The sequence below is a fragment of the Rhinolophus ferrumequinum genome, chromosome 12, assembly GCF_004115265.2.
Source record: "Rhinolophus ferrumequinum isolate MPI-CBG mRhiFer1 chromosome 12, mRhiFer1_v1.p, whole genome shotgun sequence".
Taxonomy (NCBI): domain Eukaryota; kingdom Metazoa; phylum Chordata; class Mammalia; order Chiroptera; family Rhinolophidae; genus Rhinolophus; species Rhinolophus ferrumequinum.
Genome location: NC_046295.1, coordinates 870,545 through 896,550, shown reverse-complemented (window position 1 = coordinate 896,550; position 26,006 = coordinate 870,545). Strand labels below are relative to the sequence as shown.

Here is a 26,006-nt window from a genome sequence, read left to right as displayed (position 1 = left end):
AGCCTAAGTGAGACCACAGGCATGATCTCTGGCCTCAGGATCCGACTCTGGAATCCATTGATGGAACAGCATCCCAGAACAGAAAGGACGTCAGCACCACCCAGCAAACCTCGCTGGTGGCTTCCCAGGGATCACAGGATAGACAGACTGCTCTGTGTAGTCTGTATCAGGACATGTTTGTAAGTGATGGAAAACACAACAGATATGGCTTCAGGGGCCAGTGTGGGCTCTTTCAGGACCATCTGCTCTTCTTCATCAGGCTCCCCTCCTCAGGGCCCCAATATGGCTGCAGGGCCCGCAGGCAGTGACTTCTTGGGGGCCAGAGTCAGCTCTAGTCAGTGCAGCTTCCGGGAAGGTCTGGGGACAAACCATATCGAGTATCCTCAATGGCTAGACAGGTCACACCCCAAATCGCAGGAGACTGGAGGTCAGCTTTTAACTGGCCCAGGACAGACGTGGGCTCTGCTGGTGACAGGGAGTGTGGGTCCACTCAGAGGACAGGGCTGTGCAATGAGCCCGAGGTGATCAGATGGAGTAAATGTCTAGAGTCACACCTGAGGGGTGTGTATACACAGGTACATTGCACGTGCTCTCACCAACTTTCCCCTCAGGGAGTGGGGCTAGGGGGCAAGAGACGTGGCACCTTTTCAACTAACTGCATTGACAAGTGATGGGTTAGGGGACTGTGACGGCTCAAATGGTGCCTGCCCATGCCTGGTACTCCCTCCAACCAAAAGTGGAGTCCAGCTGCCTCCCATGTTGAGCAGCAGTGACCCAGCATGATTCCCAGGCCCTGGCAGGCAAGGCTCACACTCGAGACTCACCACGGAAACCAGCCACTGTGGTGCAAGAAGGCCTAGGCCACTCAAGGTGCCACCACCCCATGAGGTCTTTGCCGACAGCCAGCAGCAACTCCAAGGTGTGAGACTATGCGACAGCCAGCCAGCCAGCCTTCCATACGACCCAGAGCTAGCCACCATCGGAGGGGCCCCACCAGACCTGCAGCCAACCCGGGAGGGACCGCTGCCTCACGGAGCTCTGGCTCCCCAGAGCCCCTAGTGGTAATAAAAGGGACTGTAGTTTTAGGCCACTTAGCTTGAGATTTTGTTACGCAGGGATTGAAAATCCAGTCAGTGTTTTTCACCTTTGCATTTTTCAGGATTAGAATTGTTTATTTCACACCCCTCACCACAACTTTACAGATAATGGGTGCAGCACCCACGTGGGTCCCTGCTTACAGGCAGCCCCCCCTGTGGCAATCACCATGATTGCTAAGGTCAGCTGCCCTCTGCTATGCAAAATTAGATGTCCTTAAAATGTCCCATCTCTTTAAAAGTGGCTGACTGGAGGGGGCTGCAGCTGTGCCTGTGAACCTCAGCGGTGGTTTCAAGGAAGCCAATCTATAAAAACTGCTACAGCTGGGCTCCCCAGGGACAGGATACTCTCCATTGGGGTCCCCAGACTCCGGAGTCAGTGTGGTGCCCTGAGGGATCCCTAAACCTGGGTGCTGACTTCATTGACCAATTTTGAGCTGGACACGTGTCGAGATGTAGGTGGCTGGCTGGTGCAGTCGGCCGGGTCCTCCCAGTGTGGAGAGTGGCTCTGGCCTGGGCCTCGGTCACCTGGGGACATGGGTCATGGGCTGCGTGGGCATTCTCACAGTGGGCCTGGGGGCAGGTGGGGTGTGCCCTGGGTTCACTGTGTGTACCATCACCTGGGCCCAAGGTGAGCAGGAAGGGATGCTGGGGGTCCAGAGGTCCTTGTCCACACGGTGGGCCACGCCAGCCAGCTCTCTGGTGCCCTCGCCAAGGTCTCTGCAGGGAGAGAATGTGTGAGGTGGGGGAAGAGAGAGGACACATTTAACCCAGCCCTGCCCCCATGCTGGACACCCAGCACCCCAAACCGCAGCCATCAGTGGGCCTGGGGCGGACGGCTGCCCCACGGTCGGGGAATCCCCACGCATCTCTCCTGCTGGAGCTGTCCTGAGCCTGAGGAGGCTCCTCATCCATATGCAGGGGTGATCCAAGGAGAGGCCCAGAGTTTGGGGGACCCTGACTCTATCGAGCTGCCTTCCAGGTGGAGGTGGGGAAGGGGCTTTCCTGGGCTGTGTTCAAGAAGGGGGCTTATTCAGAGTGTGCACAAACCATGGAGGTCAGGCTGCCTCCCTAGGCCATGACACCCCAACAATGTCCAGGGGACACCTTTGCTCCTACCAGGCTGTCCTCTGGTGGTCTGGGGCAGATCACCTACCTACCTACCACATCTCCAGTTCCTTTGTGCCCCACCCTCTCTGCCCTCCAAACCACAAACCAATGCATTCTCCACATTGATCAGAACTTTGCCTGACCCCCCCCTCACCTGACCCCCCCCTACTCCCCCTTAGTAACCTCTGTTCCCTGAAGGCTGCCTGGCGGCTCCACCTCTAGCCCTCTGGAGGCTGCTTCCTCCCCTTAAGATGCTGTCACTTCGCTGTCTCTCTCCTTCCCCCAAATTCAGGCTCTCTCATTTTGTTCTCTTCAGGAGTCACCTCTTCCAGGAAGCCTTCCTGGATCTGTTCCCATCCACACCTAATTCTCAGAAGAGCTTTAGGAATTAAGAAGTTATGTGTTGGTTTGATGAATAAGTGAATGGAACAATTAATGAATTGGTGAAGAGGAAAGACAATTTTGTGGACAAATCTGTGGACTTTGGAGCCAGATAGCCTGAGTTGAAACCCAGCTTCACACTTAGCGGTTGTGTGTGATTCTGGACAAGTTTCTTAGATGGGATAAGAACAGTGCCCACCCCTAAGGATAGAACAGGGAATATCTGGAAGAGTTTAGAACAGTGTCTGGCACATTTTGAGTTCTGGGAAACATTTATGAAATAAAAGCAAGGTCAAGGGGCAAACCCGGCCTTACTGATAACAATTTTACCAATAGTTAGTGGGAGAACGGAGGCACCTGGGCCTTGCCTAGGATAGCATGTCCAGATGCCCCTGGGCTGCAGTCAGAGTGTCCCTGCCTGGGAGCCAGAGGTCCTGGGGCCTTGGGGGACCCTGCCTGCATGAAGCTGTGCAGCCCTTGGTGGGGAGGGGTTCTGACCCCAAGGCTCCCCTAGCCTCACCTACTTCCTACCTTGAGCTGCACTGACTAGAGCTGACTCTCAGAGTGGCCCCCAAGCTGGCCTCCTGTCAGGGGCCTCTCATGGCAGCCCCTCACTCCTTAGGGGAGGTGGCCACACAGTTCCCTACATAACTGTGCCAGCCACCAGCGGGAGAGAACAAATCTCCAGGTCTAACAACAGGCATCTGTGGAGCAGCACAGGACCCCTGCAGTCCCCCGAGAGAGCTGCAGCCCATCTCAGCCACTGCGAGCGGCCTGGGGCCTGGTCCACGACACCATGCTACCTAGAGAGGCAACAACACTTCCCCCGCCCATTCCATTGGTGCTCTTCCCAACTGAGACACGGGACAATCTGTCACAGGTCTGTAATGGGGAGGGAGCTGTGGCAGGGTGGGGGAAACCTGCCACGCAACTCTGTATGACAAGGAAAGGCATGAGCAGGACCACCCCAACATAATAACTAAAACGAAAAGGAAAGTACTTGCAGCCAAATGAGGAATAAGGCTCCCTTCCACACAGTACACAGAGATCCTATTATTTATGAGAGAAACATCAGCAGGCGATTCAGCAAACAGAAAGTGACTAAAAGCAGCAATGCAAATGACTGGTAAGCAAAGGGATGGAGAACACCCTTCCACACCATTAGTCACAGAACACGATGAAAACGACCTGCGTGACACCTGCTAAGTCAACAAGTAGAAACACGGCATTACCACTCAGTGATGTAAAAACGGCTCCACTAACTTGTGCTGGGTCCCTAAAGGAAGAATTTGGTAATAAAAATATTCAGACTATTTGGCCTAAACAGTCTGTTCCTAGGACCACTCCAACATGTCATCTCAAAAAAGAAAAACAGCTCTAAGCATCAATGTTTGCCCTAACCTGAGCCCAGTCAGGGAGGGTCTGCCGACACAGGAGCATCTAGACCAGGGATGTCCAAACTTTTTTCAACGTTTTTCACCAAGGGCCCTATGCAGTAAAATACACAAACAGCCGGGCCACTCACTCGAGGTGAAGTACGTATTGCCTCACCTGGTTTATTTACGTAAACTAAATATATTTTTGGAATTTGCTGTGAGCCAATTAACAATGGATTGCGGGCCGCAGTTTGGACACCCCTGATCGAGAGCAAAGCTCTGGGGTCCCTGGGCCACCGGCACAGCTCAAAGACCTATCACATCACGTGGAAAGGGTGTGACAACATTTCTGCCATGGCCACGCGAGGCAGGCCTAACATCTGAAGCTTGAGGGCGGAAGACGGGAATCAATTCCTCGTGCAGGCCAGGCCCAGCGTGTCACATGTGGACACAGGACCAGATAGGCCTGTGGCAATCCCAAACAGGTGGCCACCTCCTGTGCCTCGGCAGGGAGAAGAGCAGAACTACTAACAGCGGCTAGAAGTCAATGCGCCCTCACCTTACTCCTTTCACCTCAACAGGGCTGGGGGGTGGGCACTGGAGAGTCCTCACTACACAAGTGAGGAAACCGACGCAGCAGCAGTTGTCACACAGCTGAGGCAAGCACATGGCACCCTGGTAAGGCTCCTGAGGGGACAGGCCATCTGCCTGTGCGCTGCAGGCCCGGTTTCCGAGCGTGGCCCTCCACCCTGCTGTTGGAGGAGCAGCCACCCTGGGGCTCAGGCAGAGAAAGCAGTATATGGGCTGGGACATCTTGTGGGAGAAAGGAGGTGCTCAGAGTGTGAGGGCAAGAAGGGCACAGCCAGCATGGTGGGGCTCCCACCAGGGAAGGGTTGGAGCCCACAGGAAATTGCATGCAGACGACCTGGAGAACGATGACCCTGGCAGATGGCCAATGGGGACAAGAGACCCATTACATTATTTTCTCTGCTTCTGTGTATTTCTGAAATTTCCCCCAAATAATGCTTTAGAAAAGAATACCGATGAGTTCATAGTGATATGAAAACAACAAAATATGAAGAAAGGAAAGAAAAACCAGAACTCATCCTCACTCCTCATAGAAAAAAATGACAGAATCACAACAGAATTAAAGTCACTATTTTGTAAACCCAAGGGCAAAACCTGATTCCAGCAGGACCATCCCTGGATGCTGAGGCCTGGCTCAGAGGTCGTGGGTAGCAGAGTCCCCTGGCAGAGTCCCTTCTTCATCACCTAACATGGACGTGTCTCGGCCAAGAGACCCCAGTCCACATGCTCGCGGGGCAAACCTGACCCCTGACCCCTGGCCCGTGTCGCACCAGCACCACCACAGCACCTGCAACAGAAATGCAGCCCAAGTACCACTGCCAGATAGTCCAGAACAAGGTCTCTGTAGACGACCACCAGCCACCAAAGACAAAAAGTATGTCCCCATTGCAGGAGCCCAGAGACCTGGCAGCTAGTGCCATGCATGACCCTGGGTCAGAGGGCGTGAGCGCAAAGCTGGCGAGGATGCTAGGAGACGTTGTATCTGCAGTCCATGTTCAGCCAGGGTTAGATTCATTAGCAGAAAAGGTTGCATAAGAGAATGTCTGTGTGTGTGCACGCGCGTGCGCTGAGAAACAGAAGGAGAGAGAGGGAGACGGGAGGACACAGCAAGTCCGTGTGCCCTCCCCCTCCCCCGGGGAGCCCGGCTGGGTGCTGGTGAAGGCAAAGCTCGTGTCCAGAAGCTTCACCTTCTCCACAGGTTGGAATAAAGCTGTGGGCGGGGTGGAGGCTCTGGGCGCCAGGGTGGATCTGAGGCCCAGGTGAGCCTGCGCAGTGCAGGGCACCAGAGCCCCGCGGCCTGGTTCTCTGACCTAGTCCTGACTGTCAGGGGCCCCGCCCTCACCCGCTGCCCTACCACCCCAGGCCCATGCCCACGTGGTGAAGCTGTGGTTGTCGTGTGCCTGGCTGGGCTGGATCCTGGGGTCGCCGCTGTTATTGTTACTCAGGCCCTTGAGGCCCATGTAGGCGGCCTGCACCGTCTCCAAGTCTTCACCTCTGAGCTGGAGCCACAGCTGGGCATTCCTGGGGAGAGACGTGAGGTCACTGAGTGCGTGGGCATCCAGGCCGCCTACCACCTGCAAGAGTTTTAGAGCCACACAGCCACTTCTCAGCTCTGCCACTGGAGGCAGAAGTGATCTGGGATGATCGGGAAATGCCAGAACACTCCACAAAGCAAGTGGTGGAAAGCTCTAGAGATGGACCATACTGATGGCGGCACAACACTGTGAATAGAACTAATGCCCCTGAATTATACTCTTACCAATGGTTAAAATGGTAACTTTTATGTTGTAAATATTTTACCACAATTTAAAAAATATCCCCCAAAGGACAAATTGCAGTGAAAAGGCAGCCAGTGGTAGGCCAGACTGCCTGCAGGCTGTAGTTAACCATCACCGGTCAGCCCCGCATGTGCTACACAGCAGGGTGCACACCCAGCAGGCAGACTACAGCCCTGAGAGACCCCTCTGCTGCCAGCCTGGGCTGTGGGCAGCTCTCGGTAGGGGGACGCTGCTCCCATGCTCATGGACACACTTAGGAGGCCCCGAGTGGCTACGGGTGCTGGCACCCCATGGGCACTGTCAGGAGTGCTGCTGGCTGCTGGGAGGCCAGGGCTCAAGGCTGCAGGCCCGTGTCTTGGGAGGATACATGCGGGGCCACCACACCTGTCCAGGCGCCGCTGCTCTCTTCTCTTCACGCACTTCAAGAGGCAGCAGGTGAGGAAGGCCATGGACATGAGCAGGATGATGGCACAGCTGACAATGGAGGCAATGACGGCCACCTTGAAGCCGAAGGTCTCGTGGGCTATCACAGCTGCAAGGGACAAGACCAGCTTGTGGACGTGGCTTACCCAGGCCTAGCAGTAGTCACCCAGCCTGTCCTCAGGGAGCCCCGTTCCCCAGGGGAGGCAGGGAGGCGCTGGTGGCTAAGGGGAAGGTTTGTGCAAACTGCTGTAGGGGTGTGGCTATCACAGAAGACCACCGCCCAAGGGAGTGTTTGGGCAGGGTTTTGGAGGGTGTGTAGGAGTTCACAGTGGCACACTGGGAGAAGCTCTGACAGGGAGTTCAGTGAGCCCCTCTGACTCCCACCCACTGCTGCCCGGGCCCCCAAGGCCAGATGACAGCAGAGAGTCCTCGGTCAGTTTTTGCAATGCCCCGAGTTGGCAAAACTCTTCAGGGGCCTATGTCACTTTCCAGGAAGGCAAAAATCAAGGAAAATGCCCAAATTTGGGGTCAAAAGGCTTTTGCCACATATCAGCTATGTGACCTCAGCTATGTGCCAAGAACTAGTTCTATCCGGTTCTAAAAGATACCCTGGGAAAATGAGGCCACATGTGAGCAGTGTCCTAATTCGAGCAATGTCGCATACTCTCCCCTGCAGTGGACACTGCTCACATTCCCCAGTCCCATGCGCTAGCTGGATACTGGCCATCCAGACTGAAGACTACATCTCCCAGCCTCCTTTTGCAGCTGCATGTGGTCACATGATCATGCTCTGGCCAGTGGCGGACAAGAGGAAGGGATTTGGGACAACTTCTAAAAGCCCTCGTTGTCCTGCCCCTACTCCTGTCACAACTACCTGAAACACAGTTGCCACCATCCTGGATCACACAGTTGAGGTCATGTCCAACAGGGCCACAACATGGAAGGGTCTGGGTCACCACTGTTGGGCACCAAATGAGCCTAGGACTGCCCAATCTGAAGGCTTTGGGCACGACAAAGCTCCACAGCTCCTGTTGTTTTGGTTAACTCCTATTATCTTGAGTTTTGTGTCTTTTGGGATCTAATCCTAGTAGATACCCTACTTCTCAGAGATTTACCTAGCACGTGAGCATTTTAAAGGCTCTGAGAAGTCCTGCAGCCAATTAGCCTGCGCTTTTCCAACCTGTTTTGACCACTGAGTGCTTTTTTTATTGCACAATACACATTAACACACTACACGTGACAGCACTTTGAAAAATGCTGTTCTGGGTATTATCCTTTAACACCTTGTAAAACAAATACAACTACTGTGTTTCTCCGAAAACAAGACCTAGCCGGACAATCAGCTCTAATGCATCTTTTGGACCAAAAATTAATATAAGACCCGGTATTATATTAGACCCGGTATTATATTATATTATATTATATTATATTATATTATATTATATTATATTATATTATAAAATTATATATTATACTGACCGGGTCTTATAGTAAAATAAGACCAGGTCTTATATTAATTTTGCTCCAAAAGACGCATTACAGCTGATTGTCCAGCTAGGTCTTATTTTTGGGAAAACACAGTACAAAACCATTTCCTCCCCCAGACTGGGGCCCCAAACCCAAGTGCCTTCTAGCCCTCAGTGTCCCCAGCTCTAGAATTCTTGGCATATGGAGTGAGTATCCTATTAAGGTTTGCCACGTGCATGCATAAAATAATGAATGACTGTAGAATAGGTTAAGTGCCAGCTCAGACAGTACCAATAACCCCTTGGAGGTGACGGGCCAAGTCAATGGCAGACCTAGGATTTGGAGAAGCTGCTAGGACTTGAGTCCGCTTCGTGGATATGGAACCTCCAAGAGCACCAGCACGGGGAGCAGGACCCTACACGGAGGCCCAATCGTGACTCGGCATCCACTGTGCCTTCATGGACACCCACGCTGTCCATGTGACAGAATCAGGCCCCTCCCACCAGGGCAGTTCAGGGGAAGCAGGCCTCACACTTGCACACAGGGGTCCCTGAAGACCACTCGGCGAAACTCTCCTTCCAGGCACAGGTCAGGAGGCCGGATCCTACCATCTGGTGGCCTGTGGGGCAGTGGAACACGATGACAGTTCCCACAGAAATGCCATCACCACGAAGGACTTGGAGGGTACCTCTTGGAGGCGGCTGCACTTGGGTGCACTTGCCTAGGGAGAAAGAGGACAGCATGAGGAGCCCACCTTGGAGGGCAGGGTCTGGACAGCAGCTGCTGCCCCAACGGCCATGTGATCTGGGTCATCCAGCCACCCAGACCACCAGGAGTTGCAGCCACAGAGCCAGTGGCCTGGGGACAAATGCAGAGCTGATCCCTGCATTAAGTGAACTCTCAATGTTCTAAAGACCACAGTGTTGGGGAAAAAACACGCTGGCATATTACTCAGCAATTAAAAAAATGATACCTTGCCATTTGAGACAATACAGATGGCCCAGAGAGTATTATGCTAAGTGAAGTAAGTCAGAGAAAGACAACTACTATATGATCTCACTTATATATGGAATCTAAAAAACACAACAAATTAATAAACAAAAGAGAAACAGACCCATAGATACAGAGAACAAGCTGATTGTGGCCAAAGAGGAGGGGGATGGGGGAATGGGTGAATATTTCTTAAAAGAAGAAAAAATGAAAAAAAAGAATAAATAAATAAATGTAACTCAAACCTACGAATCAATAAAAGGTAGATTTTATAGTTATGGGGGGAAAATGCTGTGCAAAGCTTGGCACGCAGAAGAGAAAAGAAAGAAGAAACACATATCAGAAGACAAGAAAAACAAATACATGGTGATTATCCAAGCACAGCTCCAAAGGCAGAATCAAGAAAAAAAAAAAGGAGAGAGATATCAACAGATGTGATTACATGAAAAGTAAAAAGCAAAAACTTTGTTATTCTCTAATAGTTGAAAAACAAACAAACTTGGATGAAAAAATGAGATACAAATAGCCAACGCACATGAAAAAAGCATGCCCTTATGGTAACTAAAGAAATGCATATTCAAATGAATGTTAATCTTTCACTACTTAAAATTGGCAAAAGGTGGGGAAAAAAAGAAAAACAGATCATGTGCAAAGTTAGCAAGGACCTGGGAACTACTTCTCTGGGATTGCTGGTAGGTACAGACCCAAATCTTCTGGATGGAGTTTGGTAAAACGTACTAAGAGCCTTATGTTGTAGGAGGTTTGACAAATTAAGTTCGTGAACTCATCCTAGAGAAAGTGCTTCATACCTCATTGCTGAATATCACTACAGTCACCTTTGAAGTACTCCCCTTGGGAAGTTATGCACTGACGCCAGTGCCTAGTCCACCCTTCAAAGCAATTTTGGAACTCTTTTTCTAGAATGGCCATCAGAGCTGTCGTCGTATTACCCTTGATGTCCTGAATGTCATCAAAATGTCTTCCTTTCAATATTTTCTTTATTTTGGGGTAAAGAAAGATGTCACTGGGAGCCAGATCAGGCGAGTAGGGAGGGTGTTCCAATACAGTTATCTGTTTACTGGCTAAAAACTTCCTCACAGACAGTGCTGTGTGAACCGGTGCATTGTCGTGAAGCAAGAGCCATGAATTGTTGGCGAAAAGTTCAGGTGGTCTAACTTTTTCATGCAGCCTTTTCAGCACTTGCAAATAGTAAACTTGGTTAACTGTTTGTCCAGTTGGTACAAATTCATCCCTCTGATATCAAAAAAGGTTAGCAACAATGTTTTGACTCTTGATTTGGACTGATGGAACTCTTTTGGTTGTGAGAAATGGCTGACTTCCATTGTGCACTTCGACGCTTTGTTTCAGGGTCATATTGGTACACCGATGTTTTCATCACCAGTGATAACATGGCCCAAAACATCCTCTTGCCTCTCCAAAAGGTCTTGGCAAACTTTAATTCTCCTTTGCTTTTGTTCAATGGTAAGCTCCTTCGGGAACATTTTTGCACTCAGGAACATTTTTGCACACACCTTTCTCATGCCAAGATTTTCAGTTCAGATTTTCCTAACTGTTTCTCTATCGGTTTCCTTGGTCTGCTATGCTTCTCAGCCAGTGGATAGTTTTGACGCACAATTCGACACATTTTTGCAATGTTTCGTCAGTTCTGCTCGTTAATGGCTGCCGTGACCCGTCTTCATCAGTGACACATTCTCTACCCTTAGAAAAATGTTTAATCCATTTGTACACTGCCATTTTCTTCATGGCATTCTCCCCATAAACTTGGACTAACATGTCCCTGATTTCACTTCTACTCTTGCCAAGTTTAACAAGAAATTTAATGTTTGTTCGTTGCTCTAATTCAAGCTCAGACATTCTCGCGACATCACACAAAAACATGCAACAACAATAATGAACGCCATTCAGCAAGACACTGCTACACATCCACACAAACACAGCTGTGAGACACTGATATATTGAGGTTATGAAACCTTACTGAGCTGTTTGTACAGTGCTGCCAATGTATGCGCATGATGGCAAGGTCGCGAACTTAATTGTCAGACCTTGTACATACATCTGAAGTTTTAGTCAAAGGAAATAATTACTAATCTGCTGCCAGGATTTCTACATCAGGATGTTTGCCTCAGAGCACATAGAAAAGCGAGAAGTGGAAACCACCTATGTCTCCAGCTGTGGGGATGGGTGCAGTAAATCAAGGTACATCCTGATAACTAATGTCAGCAAGGCCGTCCTAAAATGTTACAACGTCCTGATATAAGGACAAAGAGAGACAATCCAGATGAAGTGGCAATCACAAGCATTTTTATAAAATAATAGCAATGACAACTGGCATTATGCAGGATCTGCTGTGCATTGGATGCTGTTCCACATGCTTTATGCACATTAGCTCATGGATCTGCATAGCCCCTTCTGAGGGAGAACCATCATCCTCCCCACTTGACAGGTGAACAAAGTGAGGCACAGAATAGTTAGGTCACTTCCTGAGGTCATACAGCTTGTATGCTGTAGGGTAGAAATTCAGAACAAGGCAAGGTAGCTACAGCCTACCTTCTCAACACACACGCCCACAGACGTGTGCACATGTACAAACACACACCGACACATGGGCACACATGCCATGTAGCCTTTCTGTTTGGTTTCCCCCACGTGGCACAACGTGGGAGGCACTGTGCTACGTATATGTGCCCTATTTGCTTCTGTTTCCCTGCTGATGCGAATGAACTGTTTCTCGTGTTGGAGAATTCGGAATGAAGCTGCTATGGATGGACCCAGCATGCCTCCCCAGCCCAAGTGTAGGAAAGGCCCTTCTTCCTGCTTTTCCGGAATGTTCTGAATTTGAGCACTGACTGTACTACTGGTGCATGAAGACAGAGCGTTCAGTCTCGGAGAACAGACAGTGGGTGTGCGCGCTGTCTGGCCTGTGCTAGTGGACACACTCAGTGGGATGTGCCTGTGGGGGCCCGGCAGCCACCATCCTGAGCAGACAGCGGCCAAGGCCAGAGCAACCGGGAGGAGGGATGTGGAGAACCCCGGTACTGCATACCCATCGGAGATGACCCTTTACCTGTCCTCCAGACAGGACCCCTGCATGGCATGCCGGACACGGGTGGCCTCCTGCCCACTCGGCCGGCCCGCCACAACCCAGCCAAGCTCCTGTGCTCCCAACCTGCTGGTCCTTGGCCTTCCCCACGTTAACTCTGATGTTAGTCTCCTCTTTTATTTCAGTCCCAAATCTTAGAACTTACCTGGACTCTTTATCAATCCACAACCAACAAACCTGCTTTCAAAACATATACCTAGGACATCTTAGTGGGCTGGAGTGTCCTCCAAAATCCAGGTCCACCTGGAAGCAACCATGGGGGGCTCTATTGTGGAATGCACAGCACCCCGTTTCGCACAGGTGTGGCGACAGAGCACACCCAGAACTGCCCAGAGCAGCAGCTGTCACTCTGGATGGCTGCACATGTGCTTTCACATACCCCATGTCAGTGCTCCACAGGCTGGCAGACACCAGCCCAAAGCTTAGGGAGGCCAAGCCACCACTGGCCTGGCCACATGGCCCTGCCCCACTCAGGGAGAGCGTGTTAACGGGCAGCAGCAGAGCCAGGCTCAGCCTCGGCGGTGCAATCTGCCCTCAGGGAGGCACAGGCTGCTGAAGCTCCTCACGGCGGGTAGTGAAGGGCCAGCCTTCGGCTGTGCTTTGCCAAGCTGCATTTAGTCCACACCCTAGCTCTGCCCCACCAAGAAGCTGTGGGGGGGCCCTCACCAGGCTGCAATGTGGGGCAGAGTGTGAGCCTGGGGGTCCCTTGTGGGGGACTGCCTTCTGGATCAGCACAACCACACTGGATACCTCATGGGTGCTTTGCTGTGTTACAGCCTTGTGAGGAAGGCAGCCACCTGCTTCTTACAGATGGGGACACTGAGGCACAGCAAGGCTGGACGATACGCTGAGGGTCACCAGCAGGAAGGTGGTGAGGTGGAAGCTGCACGTCCCAGCGCACCTGTGGCGGGGGGTCTGGCCCCCCCTCTGCAGGTGTCTGCCCGTCATCAGCATCACTGTTCACAGCAGCCAGGCACATATGACAGAATGCTCTGGTCAAGAAGCACCGACACTCCTGACCTCGTGCAGCACTCAAGACCATCGTGGAGGCCGTCAAGGAAGAAATCATTATTAGCCTCATTTCGACACGAGGAAACAAGCACCGAGAAGCAGCTCACATGCCTAGTGCCCAAGTCAGAGGGGAGCAGCCACAAGTGGATGCAGCACTTAAGATTCCTAATATGACAGCGGACAAGGCGTGGGTTTGGGGGCACTGCAGCCCACTACAGGTGTGCGGGTACTTGCAACATACGTGTAAACAGCACTCATGTATTAATAAGACATGACAACAGAAAAAAGGTTAAGTTAGGAAAGACAAATGGCCCAAAAACCAGGGGGCAAGGCAACTAGTTAAGAAAAGTAAGTAAAGGGCATCCATATCAGAAAGGAAGAAGCAAAACCTCTCTATCAGATGACTGAAAATCCCCAGGAACCTCCTAAAAATCTATGGGAATTAGGAAACCAGTCCAGCAAGGTTGCAGGTAACAAGGTCAACACCTGCAAACCCATGCTACTTCAGAACAGTGGTGAGGAACAAACTGAAAAGGAAACTAAGAAAGCAATTCAGTTTACAAGGGCATCAAGAAAATACATTACTTAGGAATAGATTTAAAAAGGAAGTATGAGACAAACTCTGAAAACGACAAAGCATTGTAGAGAGATGTTAAAGACCTACTAAATGGCAACGGCCCGTGGCCAGGAGTCAGTGGACAGAGCTCTGCTGGGCTGCTGTCTAGATGCAGCACGGCCCTCGCACAGTCCCAGCTGCTGCCTCTGCAGAAATGGACAAACTGCTCCTCAAGATCCACGAAGAGGCCCTGTGCGCCCACGTCCCATCCGTCGGGCCCACATCCCTCCTATTGACCGGAGCACTCGCCACGGCACAGGTTCTCAAGGGCAGGCACGCTGACGGACTTCCCAGGATGTGCTGGGCGGGCTGACACAGAACTCCTGGGGAGGCCGTGCAATGGCCTGGGCGCCCATGAAGAGAGCCTCCTGACTGCTGACAGCCTGAAGGAACGCTCCAGGAAACTGCTGCAGCTTTACAATGCCATTTGGCAGGGACCTTCTGGGTGACCTCAAATCGGAACTAACTGGAGAATTTGAAAAATTGATCGTGGCTCTGATGAAATCGTTACTGGGAATGACATTTGTATCTCGATTCTTATCTTCTTGAAGGAAAGAATTCAGTCAAGAGACAATCTGTGCAGCACAGAACAGCCAGAAGTTTATTAGTAAAATCAAGTACACTCTGAGACATGGAGCAGGCTGACCCAAGAGAGGGACGCAGGCTCTCCTTACATCTGTGAGGACTTTGATCTCTGTGGGTAGAACTGTCTCCCCTTCTTCCTCTGTTATCTTCCTCTCTCTCTGCCGAGGTGTCCCATGCTCCCTTCTTGTTCCCAAGGTTGTTTCTCAGGGTGTAAGCGTGCAACCGTTAATTTCTCATGATTTATTTGAGAAGCTCATTAAAATCGTCCTGAGAAGCTGATGAGAATATTCTGATGAGCAGAATGGTTTCTCTCCCTCTTGGCGTTTTTCCTTCTTCATATCCTGGTGAGCAAGCCAGGTGTTTGTGCCCCAACTGAGAACAGCTGCCCGGGACCCCCCACCCCGGCTAGCTCCCCCCTCTGCTCATTTCTACCTTCCTACCTACCCTGTCAAAACTTCTTGGCTTTGTGACGCCTGTGAACTGAAGCATGCTCTTAAGGGAGCTGGGATAAATGAAAAAGTACTAACAGAAACTACTGCCTCTCAGACCCCTGAAGAACTGACAGCCGTAAAGCTAGTTTATGTAGGAGAATACGGCTGAAGCCTGGGAGGTGACGTGGTGAGGGCCACCTGGGGTACCACCAGGGCATGCTGGTGGTTCTCCTTAGGCTAACAGAGACCCTGACGCTGGCATTGAGGAGGCACAGGTAGAACAAGATGCTCAGGCTTTCTTTCAGGCTGGAGAACTGAATGGGGGACGATGAAGAAAAGTTTATCCCCATCTCTGCAAAATGAAGTGTGTCTCGTGTGAGGAAGGTGTTTGACAAATACATGACTACACCAGGATTTCAAATTGAGGAAACCAGTGACCAAGAGACTTCTGGTAATTTGGAGCAACTACTCCTTGCTGTTGTGAAATCTACTTGAGGCATGCCTGCCTACCTTGCAGGAACGGCCTACAATGCTATAAAGGAGCTGGACAGACGGTTTCCAGGAGTGAGACTGACCTGTTTAATCTTAGGAGGGAGTTCAGGAAGAATTGGCCACCCCTCTTTATTCCATGATTAAGGGGGGACATTTGGGGACTTTAAGCAAGCCCTCCTGCTGCTCTGTGGAGATGACCGAGGTGCCACCTGGCAGCCACCCCTGCCCGTGCCTGCACAGCCACCACCACCTCCTTCAGCACAGCTCGCGGCACGCACCGTGTATGTCAGTGCTGTCACACTGCCCCATTCATACCAGCGTGTAGCCACCAAAACACATGTGTTGCAGAAGAAAACAGCGGTGCTTCTTTCAGGGCTTCAATGAAGATCTTTCTCTCCACCCTTGCAGTCCTGGAGTGTCCTTATGCCACTAAGACTAAAGTCTGGGTCATTTATATTTTCCTTTAGGAGGTCAGACCGTTTTTAGCCTTTTTAAAGTGATGACCATATTACCTTAATTGGAACCTTAGCCTTGAAATTATGAACTCCTGGAAGTGTTATTAATTAAGTTTGCCACTAAATTTAACCAGAAAAACTATGGTGGTTGCATCCAAAAGATTAATGAAAAATAAACATTTCCTTTCCCCCAAAAAAAAAATTTATAAGGAAATGCAAAAGACCTGGAATAGTCAAAACAAAAACAATCTTGAAAAAGAAGAACAAAGTTGGAAGACTCACACTTCCCTTTTTCAAAACTTACCACAAAGCTATGGGGATCAAAACAGATTGGTCCTGACATAGAGACAGACATAGGGCCAACGGAACAGCGTTGACAGTCAGAAATTAACTTTATTTACAGTTACTTGATCTTTGACAAGGGTGCCAAGACAATTCAATGGGAAGGGAATCAATTTTCAACAATTGGTGGTAGGACAATATTTACATGCAAAAGAATAAAGTTGGACCTCTCTTTACAGATACAAAAATTAACTGAAAATGAATCAAAGATATAAATATAAAAGATAAAATTATTTAAACGCTTAGAAGAAGCATAGGGATAAATCTTTCTGACCTTGGATTAGGCAATGGTTTCTTAGACATGATACAAACAGCCAAAAAACAAAAGAAAAAAAAAAACTGAACTTCATCAAAGTTAAAAACATTGGAACTTCAAAGAACACAATCAAGAAAGTAAAAAGGTTTATAGAATGAGAGAAAATATTTGCAAATCATGTATCTGATAAGGGACTTGTATCTAGAATATATAAATTATGACAACTGAATTACAAAAACACAAATAACCCAACTTAAAAATGGGCAACAGAGCTGAATGAAGAGACATTTCTCTCAAGATTTACTGATGGCCACCAACCCGCATGTGAGGAGAAGCTCAGCATCACCAGCTGCAGGGAAATACGTGCAAATCCAACCTACAGGGAGGCCTTCTTCACCCTCGAAAAAGACAGGTGCGCTCAGGACGTGCAGAGACCCGAGGCCTCACGCCTGCAGGCGGCGGGAACAGCACCCTGGCAGCTGCTTTGATGATCCCCCCGACAGTTACACGGGGCCTTCCCACAGGACGTAGCAATGCCCCTCCTAGCTAAATAACCAAGGGAAATGAAAACACACGTCCACACAAAAATTTGTATACAAATGCTCACAGCAGCATGATTCGTAACAGCCAAGAAGCAGAAACAACCCAAATGTCCATCAATTGATGAATGGATAGATAAGATGTGGTCCGTCCAAGCAAGGGAATGTTATTTGGACACAAAAATGAAGCACTGACACACACTACATGGATGAACCTTCAAAACATTATGCTCAGTGCATGAAGCCAGTCACAAAAGACCATGTACTGTATGATCCCATTCATGTGAAACGTCCAGAACAGGCAAATCCATAGAGACAGAAAGTGGATTAGTAGTAGCTGGGAGGAGGGGGAATGGTAGTTGCTAAGTGGTGCAGGGCTTCTTTCTGTGGTGATGAAAATGCCCTAAAATTGATGGTGGTGATGGTTGCAAATATCCATGAATGTACTAAAAGCCATCGAGTTGTACAATTGAGTTAAATATACATTGAGTTAAATGTACAATTTAAACAGGTGAATCATACAGTACATGAATTATACCTCCATAAAGCAATCAGAAAAATTCAGGGGAAATATTTGTCAAAGAAATGCAAATTTGAAACCTAAAATACTGTTTTGGGCCTCTTAGCTTAGTCAAGATAAAAAAGACAAACAGCTCACCAGGTTGGTGATGGTTGTGGGGAGGAGCACACACCCCTGGGGTGTGGGGCAGGGCGGGCCTAAGAGGCTGTCTCGCCCTATAGCAGGGGGCTGAGCTGGGAGCCCCAGAGAGGGAGGCTGAGGAGATTGCGTGCCCCCATATAGACATTTCCCAGAACCCCACAGTTACCCTCGCAGGCCTTGGGTCACCCAGAGTTCAGTGGTACAGTAGATGCCAACTCTGAGTACAGTCTGGGTTCTTAACTAAGTAAGCAGCATGCTCTGTCTCCAGAGGCGCCAGAGCAGGGATGGATCGATATGTGGGTGGGCGGGTGGGTGGATGGATGGATGGATGTCCTAACAGACGACAGCTAATCTGCACCTCCCCAGGAAGAATCTCTTTTCTTCTCCAGGATCTGTGGACCTGGACATGTGCTGGGAGGTGGACATGGGGTTTTGAAACTGGGTAGACATAGCAGGGAAGCCACAGACTGGCCACATGGTCCTTTCCCCAGGATCGCCAGGCAGACAGTACTTCCTAATCCTCAATTTAGAGCTGTGACTTCTCCATTTTTCCGGAGGTAAGCACCTTCTTTCTTTCTCCTCAGTCCCATGTGGCCCTCAGGGAAGGGAGACCCCATGGAGGAGAGGGTGAGCAAGAGTGAGGGCTCTGGGGGCACTTGCAGCTGTCTGCCCAGGACACACACCAGCACCTAATGAATGACAGGAGGAAGGGACAAATTCATGTTCATCTTTTAAAGATAGAACTAGCACTTCATCAACAAAGTAAGAAGCCGTGAGGGATGCACAAAGAGATGGCAAGAGACGTGGAGAGGCAGGTCTAGTGACACGTTAGGGGTAGAATCGAGTTGGGGGGCATGGTTACAAAACTGTGGGGACAAAACCCTGAGCCTCCCTGCTGTATGCCACTAACCACCAGTCAGCCCACGCCCACCAGGGCCCAGACCAGACCCCGCCTACCTCTGCTGAGCTTGTGCCACCCACACTTACAGCCCCTTCTACCCAAGTCAGACAGGAGCAGAGGCTTCAGGAAGCACCCCAGCTCTGCAGCCACACGTGCCTGCTGGTGACCCTGTCACTGTGCCACTATGGACCTGTGACCCACCTGGAAATGCTGCAGTGGGCAAGGTGGGACAGGGACTGACCAAGATGACATGCAGCCCCAGCCAAGAAACCACCCCTGAAAGAGTGCCTGCAGTATCCAAGGCAGTGGGGAGCGCTGTGGTCCAGGCGGCACTACAGGGGGTTTCACCACCCACGGGGTCACACATCTGCAAGGACAGAACTAACACCTTCCCAAGATGCCCTGGAGCCTCTTAAAGGTGGGAGGGTGAGGGGTGATGTGGAAAAGGCACAAAGAACTTCAGTGGGCCACAAGCCCAGGGAAAGGCAGCTCCCTGACTATGCCACTGTGGGGCTGGGGCACAGTCCCTCCCAGAGACCCAGAAGTGCAGGGGGTTTCTAGGGTGGTCCCATTCCCCCTCCTCTGCACTTCCGCCAGAGCCAAGGAGACCCTCCTGCTCCTAGCAGGGGTGTGCTGTTTGAACAGGTCTTCCCTCAAAACGGACAATGGAAGGTCTAATGAAATGACCTTTGTAAGGAAGGGTGGGGGGAAAGAGGAACGCTTGCTTAGGGCCACTCTAGTGAGTGTGACCTCCTGGAACCTTCTCCCACCTGAAAGACCAGAAGTCAACCCCTGCTCAGAACGCCCCTGCCCCCTCTGTGCCCATCTGACCCTGCTCCACCACTTTCTGGCCCCAGGTCCTGGACCCAGCCCTCACTTTGCTCAGACTCAATTTTCCCACCTGCAAAATGGGTGACCTGCCCCCTCTAGGGTCATGGGAGGAGTGAGACCACCTCATGGAGACCTTAGAGCTCAGGAACGCTCCCCAGGAGGGGCTTATGGACATGTCCCAACCTCCCAGTCCACAGTATCTGGGAGACCTCCACCTGCCCCCCCAAGCCCTGACGGGGTCTCCTGCATCTCTCCCTGGGCCTGGAAGGCCAGCAAGAACTCCCCAAGGCCGAGCCCATTTTGTAAATGAGGAAACTCAGGCCCACAGACCTGCCCAAGGCCTCAGGTGCACCCTGGCAGCGCCTCCATCAGACCTTTCCACAGGACTGGTGATCCACGTCAGGGTGGGTAAGGAGGTGGTTGTCACGCGGGGTGGCATGCGGAGTCTCTGGTCCCGCTCCCCACATAAGAACGCAGGACATGGTGAAGCCAAAAAGGAACACCCACAGAGCCACAGATAGGGGAGTCACACCACTATATTCTTGCTGGAGGCTGGGTTGGAGACACAGGAAGCAGGAGCCACACTGTTCGCAACCTGCCGTCCTAACTGCAATCCGCTCTTGCTAGCTCAGCCACCATCTTCTTGCTAGCCCCCATTTTCTGCTAGCGTAGCCACGGCAGTTATATTAGTGGCCAATGGCTCACTGGTTACAGCTGACGGCCAACTAGCCACAGCTGCTGGCCATTTACTACCCGAGCCAGCACCCCTCCACGTGAGGCCGAGAGCCTGGAAACTGCTCTCTGGGACTCTGTCCCCACAGCCCCTATGGGGGCTTCAGCCACATCTACCCCGGCTCCCTGGACATCCCTCACTGCCCCCCCCAGCCTGGAGACCCCTGGCCCCCTAGACACCCTTTGCTGGCTCCCAATAGCCCCTCCCCACACTTGGTGCCTAAGAAACAAACCACACCTTCTCCCTCTCTTTCTGCAAACCCTCACAGAAACCCAGCTGCCCCAGGACAATCTTCCCAGCCCCACCCCCCACCCCATCCTTTCCCCCTCCAGCCTGGGCATGGCCTGGCCCATCCACCTGCAGCCCCGCACAACAGGACACTGGATGCTGCATTTCCCCAGCCATTCCTGGGCTGGACCGATGCACTCCTCAATATTGGGTATATTTTTCCTCAGCACGCTTTATGACCCCTCTTTTTCACTATGTGCAAATAAATCTCAAATGAGAGGAAACAGAAAAAACGAAGGGAACAGATTTTGATGTAAACAAGAGAAACCAAAAACAACCCTTATGGGCTCACTGGACAGTGAAGAGGGCAGACCTGCCCACCGGGGCCACCCTGGCGTACCCAACACCCCATCTCACTCCCCAGCCCCCCCAACCCCCCCAGCCAGCCTGGCCAGCAGGAATGAGAACAAGTCTTGCTTGTTAATCTTTTATCTGAAAACCTGGACCAGGGCCTGTTCCTCCCGTCCTTCTTCCGAGCCCACACAGCTCCCAAACCTTGACCTCATTAGCCAGGGGCCAAGAAAATAAGTTACCTTTTACACTGGCCATCATTAGGGAGAGGCAGGCCACTGGCCAGCCCACCCAGGGACGGCCCGGCCCGGTCCTTGTGTGATCAGAGTTACTTCCTCCTTCTGAGTCCATTTTCCCAAATGGAAAGAAGCCTCAGGAAGAATTTCTCAGACAGCTCGAAAGGGTGACATGTGCACACACAGGTGGGCTATAGAGTGGAACCTCCAAGACCCCTGCAGTGGGGACAGCCATATGCAGGAAGCCCCCAGCTCTGGTTGTGTGTCCTCTGGCAAGACACTTGCCCTCGCTGAGCCCATCTCCTCTCCCCATGGAGGGCAGGCACGAGCTCAGAGCCACTGCCGGCCTGGACTTTGGCCACAGCCCAGACCCAAGTCTCCCAGGCACTCCCCTAATGATAGGTCAGCTCATACCCATGGATAACGTTCTCCTCCAAAACAGAACCAGGCTAATTCCAACCCAGGAAGAGTGTACCTGCAAATCTCTCAGGGGACAACAGAGGCTCCAGCAGCTGCTTTCAGTCAGCAGGTCTCCCTGTACCCAGGCAGGAGGCCAGAGCCAGCCTCGGGGGCACATAGGCTTCAATTGGTTTCCACTGCTCCGTCTGGGCCTTGGTGTCTCCTCTGTGAAATGGGCCCAGGACGGCTGTGTGGCAGGGCTGCAGGAGTGAAGCTGAGAGGATGCCCAAAGCATGCCCTCACCATCCGGTGGTCCTCCTGCTGCCCTTTTCTGGGCCCTTGCCCCGCAGTCATTCCAGGGTACACAGTGTGTGTGTGTGTGGGGGGGGTCACCCCTAGCTGCTGGAACCCAAATTCCTCCTCCCAACCAGCCACATTCCAGGACAATGTCTGCAATCAGGGAGCTGCCGTGGGAACAGGACCAGGGGCCTGCAGGCAGTAAAAGGGGGCCTCCATGGTGGGCTGGGCACCTAGCCTCTCCCAGTCAGCCATTCACCAAACACTTAAAATCTTGTTTGAGCCAGCCTCCCCTGACCTGCTCCTCACCAGCCACGCATGGGAGATGAGAGAAGGACACAGACCTCAGGTCGCTGGGTCCATCTGGCTGGACTTTCAGGAAGAGCAGAAAAATGCGCTCATTTTACAGACTGCAGGAAAAACACACACCCTGTTGCTACATTTTGGACAGAGCTAAACTCTCCAAAAGACCTCCACACCCATCCCTTGTAAGGGTGAAATTTGGTAGATCAATAATGTAATTAAACTTAGCTAGTTTGCAGTTTGATCCATCCTGATATTCAGCTGTTTCCTCTTTATTTCTCCTCCCACTGATTAAATGAAGAACTCTGTTCCCTTTTCCAAGGCTACTATACCTTGTTAATTAATAAACATCCTAACTTGAAAAGAGCAGCTTCTTTAATCCTCAGGATGTAAGATCACAACTCCCTAACAGTTTTTCGCAGATGGCTGCGGACAATGAGATTTAAGACAACCTGAGACAGACCTGAGACCTCAGAAGACCCCAGCAGACAACTTCTCAACTATTAGCCCTGAGGCCTGCTTTCCTTTGTTCTTTGCCATTTACCTGCCTATAAAATCTTCTGGACAGGAGTCCACCATCCTGCCATCCTCCCAGAATACCAGCATTCTGAATAAACCTGCTTTTCTTTCTACCAATCTTGTCTCTCGATTTTTAACTTTTGCAAGAGGCAGGCAGGTGGACCTTAGCACGGTATCACCTTCATAGCCCCACAAGGAGAGGTGGGCGCCCATTTCACCGTCCAAGAGACTGGGGCCACAGGGCAAGAGAGTAAATAGTGGAGTCTGGGGGAGCAGTTACCCCAGAGCAGAATAACCATAGCCAGCGGGGTGGCTCTACTGGGCGTGTCCAACAGCCTGGGGGCAGGTAGACAGTGCCCACCACGTAGCACACGTGGAAACTGAGGCACAGAGTCAAAGACACACCCCAGGTCAAAGGGGGGATTCCAACCTCAAATTTCAGGGCAGGGCTCATGGGCTGGGACCCCAGGGTTCATCAGTGGAAGGAGGCTGAGTCGCAGGGGTCAGAGGCGGGGGTTGGGTGGGGCAGGCCAGAGGGCAGGGATGGGGCTCTGAGCCCCTCTTTCCTCCAGGAGAGTTCTTTTGTAGGCAAATATGCCAGAGCCTCTCCCCTTGTCCTTGGCTAACTTTGGGCAAGTCCCACCACTCACATCCCCAGCATGTACGGGCAGTTGCAGCAGTCACACACTGTCCTTCTTACACGCACGCACAGGGCACAGCATCCAGTTCAAGACTGTGCATCAGGCTGCCCTGAGGTGTCCAACAAAATAAACGCACCCACCAAGTGGAGCAGATCTCAGCTCCCACTGCGTGACTTAACTCCCTGGGCCTCAGTTTCCTCATTTGAGAAGAAGCCAGGCCCCAAGTGCATCCAGATGGCAGGCAACATTGTTTTAATCAGGACTGGCTGATTAAAACCACCCCCACCCGCGGGGGTGAGGACCTGGACCAGTCCACCCACCCCTACCCCAGGCCCAGCTTCCACCTATGCCTGGCCTGGGGCACAGGTGCCGAGACCCTCACTTAAGTGTCCATTCAAGTGAGCCTGCAGGACATCTAGAGCACCCGGTCTGGGTTTGCTTCTGTTTTTAAAAGGATTAGATGTTAGGTGCATTCGTGGAACAAAGTCGGCGTAGGAACTGGGGCTTCAGACGCGTTTTCTACACCAGAGCCAAGACACAAAGGTGAACTCTCTTCAAAACACTATGGAAATCAAACGAAAAGTAAAATAGCTAGCCCTCCCCTCCTTCCGGAGATTTCCGGTGCCTCAACTCGAGGCCCGGCTGCCGCGGGACCTTGGGCAGTCGCTCCTCTCTCTAGGTTCAGTTTCCCCACCAGTGAAGAGGGGCTGGGGAGCTAGCCAAGCAACTGGAGCACCTCCCTGCAAGACGAGGCCAGTTCCGATTTCCCCACGTTCACCGACTTCCCCCAGGGCCGAGGCGAAGCGCGCCTGCGGAGCCAGCGGCCCCCACCGCGAAGGGCGCGCACCTGGACCGGCGGGCGCCTGGTTTCAGTCCGCTCACCGCCGGGCTTCCGCTTCCCAGGGGCGCCCGTCGGACGGAGAGTGTCGGGGAGGTTCGCTCTCGGGTGGGTCTCCTGCTGTGAACCATCCTCCCACCCCACCCCAATTCCCTAGCTGTGCACCCCCTTGCCCCCGGGCAGTACACCCCCAGGCAGTGCGCCTCCCCCTCCGCCCCTGGTAAAAGGGCAGAGCCCCGCTCGCAGCCCCAGCTCTCACCTGTACTGTTCCCCGGGGCGAGCGTGGCGTCCCCGGAGAGGCCCCCGGGCCTCCCCCTGCCGCGGCTGGTCGTGGCCGTGGGACGACGCATCACTGCACGCTCCATGGCGGTCTGCGGGACTGCCCCGACAGCTGCCGGCCGGGCGGGCATCCTGGGCACGCCCCCCCCCCCCAGAGTACCACCCTCCCCGGGAGTCTGGGGGCGGGGCCAGCCTCGCCGGAGCCCTAATCCCCAAGGGGTCGAAGCCAGCGGGGCCAGATGTCTCGCTCCAGGGCCTTGCACAGGTGGTGCCCTCTGCTTCCGCCTCTCCGACAAGCCCCGTCTCCCCAGCCCAGGTATCCTTGGTGAGCAACGCAGGTGGACTCCATCTGTGTCACTGTGGGCCAGGCCCTCCGAGGTGGGTGTAGATATTGTAGGTACTCACTGATGGACCCCGGGGTAATGGGGGCAGGATTCAGACACTCGGAGTCCGGCAAAGGGCCCACGCGCACACACCCGGGGACCCTGGCTCCTCCCCTCCTGCTCTGTCTGCCGAGGCCCGCCCCTTCCTCTCCCTGACCCCAACCAGCCCAAGCACAGCACCCTGCCCAAGACACCACCGAGGGGGATCTCAAGCCGCAGACACCTGAGCCAGGGCAGGGCGGGCCGTGCAGGGTGGCTCCTGAGCAGGTGACCCCCTATCCTAGGCAGAACTGGGGGAGGTGGTCCTTGCAAAGAGAACTGGCAGATGCAAAGGCCCTGAGGTCTGAACACTTTGAAAGTTTGAGAGATAGACCAGTGTGGCTGGCCCAGGAGGTGGCCCAGTCCTGTGGACAGGACTGGCTCTGGAAGGCCTGGCCTAAGGCAGTGAAGAGGTGGGTGTTCTCGTGGGACCATGGAGCCCTGTTCCAGCAGGGCAGTGCTCCCTCCTCTGCTTCTTGAGCCAAATAGAAGATGAGGTTCAGTAAGACAGGTGAAGGATCCTCCCCCTTCCCTGGATCAGGGTTGGTTTCACCCCATAGTATCTTGTTCCCACTTCAGACTTTGTGGGCCACAGCGGATGACTTTGCTCAATTGCCTTGATGTAAAACCAAGCATGTGCTTCCCATCTGCCACATCAGGAAGCAGGTGAACCTGCAGGGCCCCTCCAGACCACACTCAGGGACCCGGGACCCCAGAATTCCCTGCCAAATGGCCCCATGCCCACCTGGGGGACCTGGTGACCTTCTCGCTGGGTCTGGCCCCTGTGCACACTCATGTGCTGAGGGCAGCTGCCTGTGGGCTCGGGGACAGGAGGTTGGAGTGGCTCTTTAATTGCAGGATGAGGCTGCTGGGAGCTGGCTGCGGGCTGCCCACACCACCGCGTTCTGCCCCAGGCCTCAGGAGCCCGAAATGCGGGACTGAAGCCTGGCTTTTTAGGGTGGGTATGTTTCCTGGGACTGCCGTAACAAGGTACCTCAGACTTAGGGCCTGAGGACTGCAGAAATGTGTTGTCTCGGGGGTTCTGGAGGCCAGAAGTCTAAGCTCAAGGTGGCAGCAGGGCTGTGTTCCCTCCAGGCGCACTCGGAAGGGTCTGCTCAGGCCTCTCTCCAGCGTCCTGTGTGTCCTTGGTTGTGGTATCATCACTCCAGTCTTCACATGGCCATTTTGTCCCTTTGTGCATTTCTGTCTCTGTGTCCAAATTTCCCCTTTTCATAACGACACCAGCCCTATTGTATTAGGGCCACGCTAATGACTTCACTTTAACTCGACTGCGACTATCTCCAAAAGTGGT

General features: G+C 52.4%; 1 protein-coding gene across 3 annotated transcripts; it reads right to left on the bottom strand.

Annotated features, from left to right (window-relative positions):
- Nucleotides 1–234: 234 nt before the first annotated feature.
- Nucleotides 235–24,670, bottom strand: SUSD3 (sushi domain containing 3). Of its 3 annotated transcripts, none has more exons than XM_033124025.1 (6): nt 24,253–24,670; nt 8,750–8,938; nt 6,712–6,859; nt 5,924–6,070; nt 1,715–1,814; nt 235–357 (listed from the first exon to the last, which is right to left on the bottom strand). In XM_033124025.1, exons 1-6 carry the CDS (start codon nt 24,401–24,403, stop codon nt 256–258), a joined length of 837 nt encoding a protein of 278 aa, XP_032979916.1. In that variant the 5' UTR covers nt 24,404–24,670; the 3' UTR covers nt 235–255. The 3 variants fall into 3 exon arrangements, with proteins under 3 accessions (XP_032979916.1, XP_032979915.1, XP_032979917.1); XM_033124024.1 differs by lacking the exon at nt 235–357 and adding an exon at nt 1,161–1,622 and having other exon boundaries at nt 24,253–24,669; XM_033124026.1 differs by lacking the exons at nt 235–357; nt 24,253–24,670 and adding exons at nt 1,161–1,622; nt 24,003–24,128.
- Between the last annotated feature and the right edge of the window lie 1,336 nt (nt 24,671–26,006).